At 38.8% G+C, this 8,971-nt stretch overlaps 1 protein-coding gene across 1 annotated transcript; it reads right to left on the reverse strand.

Moving 5' to 3' along the window:
* Positions 1–1,506: 1,506 nt before the first annotated feature.
* Positions 1,507–4,127, reverse strand: LOC124461601 (the record flags this gene model as incomplete). The annotated part of the gene is made up of 5 exons (XM_047013116.1): positions 3,988–4,127; positions 3,400–3,567; positions 3,159–3,343; positions 2,645–3,100; positions 1,507–1,898 (listed from the first exon to the last, which is right to left on the reverse strand). Coding segments are annotated over exons 1-5 (1,341 nt in total), but the record flags the coding sequence as incomplete, so codon positions are not given.
* Between the last annotated feature and the right edge of the window lie 4,844 nt (positions 4,128–8,971).

An 8,971-nucleotide genomic window follows, 5' to 3' on the forward strand; every position in this document is an offset into this window, starting at 1 on the left:
ATTCGATTTTTTAAAGAACGTGCTTTATCCCCATCAATCGAATAAATCTGGTCTTGCGGGTATTGTGGAGCCACTTAAAAGCCATTCCCTCAATATTCCACTGTAAATACAACTAGATTATAGACTATTTGAAATATCTTAGAATGTTTATTGATTAGGTGATATTAAAATTACATATATATATATCGCAAGTTTATAACGCGTGTGCTTGCTGCGAACGACCGGCTGAACTGTTCATGGCGTCAAGCCAGCAGAGTTGCCAGATGGCTAACGTATGATAGGGCTGCATACACAACACCCCTTAACACCCAGATGATTCATAGAATTGAGTGGGTCGTCTCATGCGAGCAGAACGTCGTAGCATCGGTGAGGCATGCAATGACTGTGGATCATCTTGAATAGGACTCTCTGGCCTAGAGTGGTTACTGGAAGCAGGATCTTCCGTGTTGTTATCAGTTGCTGATGGTGCCTGATGTGATATGTTTACATCTATTTGTTCAACTCGGCTTCGAATTTGGTTATAATGACGCTTTATGATGCGATTGTCTGTCAGACGAACTTTGTAAGACACTGGTCCTGTTTGCTCGGATATGTAGGCTTTTATCCATTTTGGACCCGGTGCATAGTTTCGTACCCAAACGGATTTGCCTGTATCAAAACATTTCGATTGATTAATAAATGGCTCTGCTCCATTAGAAATTTCTTGTGGCTGTAGTTTATCAAAGTAGGACTTTAACTCCCGATTTAACAATAGCTGAGCTGGCGAGCGATTTGTCGTTGCATGTGGAGTTATGTGTTGATTAAACAAAAATCGAGCAAGGCTTAGATCCATATTATTGCTCGGAGATAGTTTTTTAAGGTAGTTTTTGGTGGTCTGCACCATGCGCTCTGCTTGGCCGTTTGTTGCTGGGTGAAACGGTGCTGATCTAATGTGTCGAATTAGATTGTTGTGGAGGAATTAGATTGTTGTGTGCCATTGTCTGACACTAACTGATCTGGTAACCCATGCGTAGCAAACAGTTGCCTGAGAACTTTAATTGTAGCCGCTGTAGAAGTGGAGCTAACAACCGCAACCTCTAGCCATTTTGAGTAAGAATCCACGACCAGAAGAAAGGTTTTTCCTTGAAAAGGTCCTGCAAAATCGATGTGTAGACGGGACCACGGCCGCTTGGCTGACTCCCAATGATGCACCGGTGCCTCTGAATGATCGTTACGATTCTGCTGGCATGGAATACATTTCTTAACAATAAGCTCAATCTCAGCGTCAATGTTTGGCCACCAAACATAGCTACGCGCTAACGCCTTCATTTTTACAATGCCTGGATGAGCGGCATGTAGAGCAGCTAAAATTGTTGCTCTGGATTTCGGTGGAACTACGGCGCGATTTCCCCAAATCAAAACTCCTTTATTTGTAGAGAGCTGTTCCCGACGGCAATAGTATGGATATGCAATATCTGATTGCTCCAATTTCATGTCAGGCCATCCCCTTAACACCCAGTTTGATACTTTCGCCAATAAGGGGTCCTTCGATGTTTGAGCGGCCATCGCCTCAGCACTTATGATTGGCGTTGCTGCTAATTCGATCATTAGCACATCGTCGGTGCTAACAGCGTCCGATGCTGCTGACAGTGGACAACGACTTAGAAAATCCGCATTGCCCATTTTTAATCCGGAGCGGTGTACTAGCTCGAAAGTATATGCTGACAGGAACAAAGATCGACGTAGCATCTGATTTGAAATAATGTTTGGGATTGCTTTCGATGTGGTAAAAATACCCAACAGAGGTCGATGATCGGTGATTAGTGTGAAAGTACGACCGTAGACGTAGTTGTGGAACTTCTTTACTCCTGCTACCAAAGCAATAGCTTCTCGATCAATCTGAGCATAATTTCGCTCAGCTTTGGATAAGGTACGGGAGTAAAAAGCGATGGGTTTCTCCGCTCCATTCGGCATTTTGTGACTTAAAACTGCACCGAGTCCATATGGTGACGCATCACAAGCTAGCACTAGTGGCAATGAACCATCATAATGCACTAGTACGTCGTCTGACCCAATAAGTTCCTTAAGTGTAGAAAAAGCCTTCTCACACTGTTTGTACCACCTCCAAGTTGCATTTTTATCCAAAAGACGATGTAAGGGTTCTGCCACTGTTGCTTTATGTGGCAAAAATGAGTGATAAAAATTTAGTAGTCCTAAGAAAGCCTGCAACTGCTTTTTATCCTTAGGTGCTGGTGCGTCTTTGATTGCCGAGACTTTATCGGCACATGGTCTTATACCAGTTGAGTCAATTTTGAAACCTAAAAACTCAACGAATGGTACTCCGAATTGGCATTTGTCCTTGCGTAGTCGCAGTCCGGCTTTGTCAAAACGTATAAACAGTTCCTGTAATCTAGTTGCCAATTCCGTTTCCGTTTTTCCAATTATTACAATGTCATCAAAATATGGTAAGACTCCGGAAATATTCTGTACCACATTCTCAATACAGCTTTGAAAAATGCCTGGTGCTGATGAAATGCCGAATTGCAATCGAGTAACTTTGAATGCACCCTATGTGTACTGATTGTTTGCAGCAAAGACGAGTTTTCGTCGACTACTAACTGCTGATAAGCTTGAGCCAGATCAATTTTGGCAAAAATCGATCCACCTTCCATAGATGCCAGCAAAGTGTTGATCGCCGGTATTTGATGGCAGTGCGGCTTAACCGCTTTGTTTAAAGTTGATTTATAGTCGCCGCAAATACGAATTGAACCGTCCTTCTTGATAACTGGTACAATAGGAGTGGCCCAATCTGAATACTCCACAGGTTTAAGAATCCCTTGCTTGCATTGGCGATCCAGCTCCTCTTCGACTAGTCCCTTTAGAGCATATGGAATTCGGCGTGGAGGTAGTCGCACTGGTGGCACTGTAGCATCAATGTTTAATATGACTGGCGGACCAGTGTAACAACCAAGTTCTGTTGAGAATAAGTGTTCGAACTTATTCAGAACGCCTGCGATCTGTACGTCACTGCCCACTGAATGTATGCCCTTGATACTGATGCCTAGTGGGTCGAACCAGTTACAACCCAGAAGGTCGCTACAACCGCTTTTAGTGACGATGACTGGTAGATTATCAATATTACGACCGTTGTAATAAATTGATACATCAAAAACTCCTACTTAGTATCTGGATTGGGTTGTGTTGGTAGTCACTAAACCCCGGATCGTAGTTGTAAACTTTAGGCTTGTTTGTTGGCCAGATACGATCATAAGTCCGCAACGTCATCATAGTTACGTCAGATCCAGAATCCACTTCAAAAGTACACGATTTTCCATTAATCTGTACCGTGATACGTTTCTTCAGGCTCACCAGATTAGATATGAGGTTTACCGATTTCCCACGTGAATTTTTGCCCTTTACTGGATGAACATCGTTCGACGAGTCATTACTCCGGCAGACACGCTTAAGATGGCCCTTCCGGCCACAGCCGTGACATATTGCTTCACGATAAGGGCATTGCTGCCGGCCGTGTGCACCGGCACAACCCGCACATTGTTGTCCTTTTCCTTTATGTGGTTGTTGAGGGCGCTGTGATTTGATGCTGTGGATAGTCTCGTTAGGCTGTCTGATAGCCTTTGCACTCGCTGCTGCAGCTTCACTAGTAGTTGCTCTCTCCAAAACTTTCTGCACTGTCAATTCAGTGTCTGCAAGAAAACTTCTCTGTAAGCTTTCATCCCTCATGCCGCATACAAAACGACCACGCAGCATTCTGTCCAACGCTGCTCCAAAATTGCAACCCACTGCCAATGCCCGCAGGGCTGCGAGATAGTTTCCGACGGTCTCATCCGGATGTTGATCACGTTTGTGAAAATGATAAAATGCCGCGATTTCCGATGGACGTGGACATAGATGATCAGTTAGAATCTTCTCAATTTGGTCTAACGGTAATGTACTGACCTGGTTTGGAAACGCCAATGATGTCAAAAGATCGTAGACTGGTGCTCCGACCAATGTGAGGAAAGATGCTTTTTGCGACCCTCGTCGTTGACATCATTGGCAAGCAGGAACAATTTAAATCGCTCCAAATATGAGCCCCATTTATTTGGCTGTCCCAAATCAAACGGTTCCAAACTTCCAACTGTCGTCATAATTGGGTTCCGTTGAGTATATTTAGCACTCGTAGAATCAATTACTTCCTTCTTTTCCTCAAAAACGCCGGCCAATCTAATCTCTCCAAATTCACCAGCAAGCGACTCTGCCATGCAAATGTGTGTGTAAACGTTTGCAAAATTTCACCACAGCATGTATATGTAAACGAATATGTATGCTTTTGTGCGTGACAATTTTTTGATATTTTGCGTTAATAATTCCAAGTTTATTTCGGATGATAATTAGCATCCCATCCTCGTCGCCAGTTTGAAATATCTTAGAATGTTTATTGATTAGGTGATATTGAAATTACATATATGTATATATATCGCAAGTTTATAACGCGTATGCTTGCTGCGAACGACCGGCTGAACTGTTCATGGCGTCAAGCCAGCAGAGTTGCCAGATGGCTAACGTATGATAACCATTCAAAGAAATAAAATTAAGACATAATATATTAGACTTAAATGTAATATTTATAGAATCACAACTAAAATATGTTAATAGAAAGATTATTATGAAATCCTGATCAGACACTGACCGACAAAGGCAGTAGGCGGGAGAGTGAAAAATAAAAGTGAAAAGTAGGCCATGTCCATTTGCCTTGTTTACCTGCCTCATTCCTACTCCGATATTTCACATTCTAGAAAATCGTGCTCGAGAGTATAGTTCTAATAATAAAAACATTTCAAGTAAAAACAAATTTCAAGTAAAAACAAATTTCAAGTAAAAATGACCAATCCTGACTGGCCTAACTTTAATAAACTGGGAAACGGCAAGTTTAAAAAATTTGCCCAAAAACTGAAGGTTCTAAAGATGGCCTTAGATTGGCGCCAAAGTGGAAGGATGCACCAAAATGTGCTAAATTTAATGCGGAAAAAGTTAAACCTAAGATCGAAGCGAAAAAGGCGGTAATTTCCCCTAATACGAAAGTAATGGTGATGGCTCCTTTTGGCCAAGTTTCCCTTGAGGTGCGCCCACTCACTAGAAGTCCGACTTCCAAACCAAGGAGTATCAAGAAAAAACGGCGTGTGGCCGATAACGTAAAAAAATGGCGGTCAAAAACCTGAAGTCAGTTGGTAAAGTACAAAAAATAAGAAATAAAAAAGAATGGCTTAAGGCCGCAACTAAGGTCGATCAACTGGAAAAGTTCAAGAAAATCGTTAATAAACATCCCCGAGAGCTGGCCATACGAAAAGGACACACCAAGATAAATATCACTGGAAATGACCAAAAAGTTTTGGTTAAGGTGAAGAAAGATAAGGACAAAGCAAATAAAAGAAAATAAGGATTACGTATATATTGAATTTTTTTGCATTAGAATTGACAACGATTCTATAAATTTTTTTAAATTTCTATAATTACTTTTTTCGACCCAAATTTGTATTTAAAATAAGTAAACATCTGGATTGTTAATGCAATTTTATATCTTTTGCTCTTTACAATGGGGAAATTTGGTTGCTTGGTAGTTCGATTGGGCGTCCCGAGGAGCTCATCTTATTTTGGACCGGAATTCATCCAATTAGCTATTGCTTTCAGAGAGCTAAAAACAGGCGGACATGGCCAATTTTTCTAGCTAGCAGACTGATGTACATTTTTACATTTGAGCAGTGACAGAAATCGATATGTATAATTGGTTATAAGTTTAAGTCATATTTTTTTACTTAATAGTTTGAATAAGAAGTAGATGCACGAATATACAAGTAAATGGTGGAAAGGTATATTTTGACTAGGCCCAAATATGTAATAATTAGGAAGTAACCCCAAAAGCTTTTTTAAGTTGTTATGGTAACAATGGAATAAGTGTTTAATTCGATTTTTTAAAGAACGTGCTTTATCCCCATCAATCGAATAAATCTGGTCTTGCGGGTATTGTGGAGCCACTTAAAAGCCATTCCCTCAATATTCCACTGTAAATACAACTAGATTATAGACTATAATCAGTATTTTAGTGTTAACCATTCAAAGAAATAAAATTAAGACATAATATATTAGACTTAAATGTAATATTTAATAGAATCACAACTAAAATATGTTAATAGAAAGATTATTATGAAATCCTGATCAGACACTGACGACAAAGGCAGTAGGCGGGAGAGTGAAAAATAAAAAGTGAAAAGTAGGCCATGTCCATTTGCCTTGTTTACCTGCCTCATTTCCTACTCCGATATTTCACATTCTAGAAAATCGTGCTCGAGAGTATAGTTCTAATAATTAAAACAAATTTCAAGTAAAAACAAATTTCAAGTAAAAATGACCAATCCTGACTGGCCTAACTTTAATAAACCGGGAAACGGCAAGTTTAAAAATTTGCCCAAAAACTGAAGGTTCCAAAGATGCCTTAGATTGGCGCCAAAGTGGAAGGATGCACCAAAATGTGCTAAATTGAATGCGGAAAAAGTTAAACCTAAGATCGAAGCGAAAAAGGAAAAGTTTCATAAGGAAAAGTTTTGGTTAAAGTGAAGAAAGAAGAGGACAAAGCAAATAAAAGAAAAGGCTTATGTATATATTGAATTTTTTTGCATTAGAAATGACAACGATTCTACAAATTTTTTAAAATTTCTGTAATGACTTTTTTCAACCCATATTTGTATTTGAAAATAAGTAAACATCTGGATTGTTAATGCAATTTTATATCTTTTGCTCTTTACATGGGAAATTTGGTTGCTTGGTTGTTCGATTGGGCGTCCCGAGGAGCTCATCTTATTTTGGACCGGAATTCATCCAATTAGCTATTGCTTTCAGAGAGTTAAAAACAGGCGGACATGGCCAATTTTCTAGCTAGCAGACTGATGTACATTTTTACATTTGAGCAGTGACAGAAATCGATATGTATAATTGATTATAAGTTTAAGTCATATTTTTTTACTTGATAGTTTGAATAAGAAGTAGATGCACGAATATCCAAGTAAATGGTGGAAAGGTTTATCTTGAATAGACCCAAATATGTAATAATTAGGAAGTAACCCCAAAAGCTTTTTTAAGTTGTTATGGTAACAATGGAATAAGTGTTTAATTCGATTTTTTAAAGAACGTGCTTTATCCCCATCAATCGAATAAATCTGGTCTTGCGGGTATTGTGGAGCCACTTAAAAGCCATTCCCTCAATATTCCACTGTAAATACAACTAGATTATAGACTAAAATCAGTTCTTTACCGACAAAGGCAGTAGGCGGGAGAGTGAAAAATAAAAAGTGAAAAGTAGGCCATGTCCATTTGCCTAGTTTACCTGCCTCATTTCCTACTTCCATATTTCACATTCTAGAAAATCGTGCTCGAGAGTATAGTTCTAATAATTAAAACAAATTTAAAGTATAAATAAATTTCAAATAAAAATGACCAATCCCTATTGGGCTAACTTTAACAAAAACGGCAAGTTTAAACAATTTGCCCAAAAACTGAAGGTTCCCAAAAAAATGGCTACAGATTGGCGCAGACAAATTATGAAGCCCAAGCCAAAGTGGAAGGATGCACCAAAATGTGCTAAATTTAATGCTCGTCCAAATTCAAAGGTTTTAAAGCGGATAAAGTTAAACCTGGAACCAAAACGGAGAAGCGGTATTTTCGCCTAATACGAAAGTAGCAGTGATTGCCCCTTTTGGCCACGTTTCCCGTGAGGTACGCCCACTCACTAGAAGTCCTACTCCCAAACCAAGGAGTATCAAGAAAAAACATCGTGTGGCCGATAACGTGAAAAAAATGGCGGTGAAAAGCCTGAAGTCAGATGGTAAAGAGTACAAAAAATAAGAAATAAAAAAGAATGGCTTAAGGCCGCAGCTAAGGTCGATCAACTGGAAAAGTTCAAGAAAATCGTTAATAAACATCCCCGAGAGCTGGCCATACGAAAAGGACACACCAAGATAAATATCACTGGAAATGACCAAAAAGTTTTGGTTAAGGTGAAGAAAGATGAGGACAAAGCAAATAAAAGAAAAGGCTTATGTATATATTGAATTTTTTTGCATTAGAAATGACAACGATTCTACAAATTTTTTAAAATTTCTGTAATGACTTTTTTCAACCCATATTTGTATTTGAAAATAAGTAAACATCTGGATTGTTAATGCAATTTTATATCTTTTGCTCTTTACAATGGGGAAATTTGGTTGCTTGGTAGTTCGATTGGGCGTCCCGAGGAGCTCATCTTATTTTGGACCGGAATTCATCCAATTAGCTATTGCTTTCAGAGAGCTAAAAACAGGCGGACATGGCCAATTTTTCTAGCTAGCAGACTGATGTACATTTTTACATTTGAGCAGTGACAGAAATCGATATGTATAATTGATTATAAGTTTAAGTCATATTTTTTTACTTGATAGTTTGAATAAGAAGTAGATGCACGAATATCCAAGTAAATGGTGGAAAGGTTTATCTTGAATAGACCCAAATATGTAATAATTAGGAAGTAACCCCAAAAGCTTTTTTAAGTTGTTATGGTAACAATGGAATAAGTGTTTAATTCGATTTTTTAAAGAACGTGCTTTATCCCCATCAATCGAATAAATCTGGTCTTGCGGGTATTGTGGAGCCACTTAAAAGCCATTCCCTCAATATTCCACTGTAAATACAACTAGATTATAGACTAAAATCAGTTCTTTACCGACAAAGGCAGTAGGCGGGAGAGTGAAAAATAAAAAGTGAAAAGTAGGCCATGTCCATTTGCCTAGTTTACCTGCCTCATTTCCTACTTCCATATTTCACATTCTAGAAAATCGTGCTCGAGAGTATAGTTCTAATAATTAAAACAAATTTAAAGTATAAAAAATTTCAAATAAAAATGCCCAATCCCTATTGGCCTAACTTTAACAAAAACGGCAAGTTTAAAAATTTGCCCAAAAACTGA

This window comes from Drosophila willistoni, unplaced genomic scaffold, assembly GCF_018902025.1.
Source record: "Drosophila willistoni isolate 14030-0811.24 unplaced genomic scaffold, UCI_dwil_1.1 Seg547, whole genome shotgun sequence".
Lineage (NCBI taxonomy): Eukaryota > Metazoa > Arthropoda > Insecta > Diptera > Drosophilidae > Drosophila > Drosophila willistoni.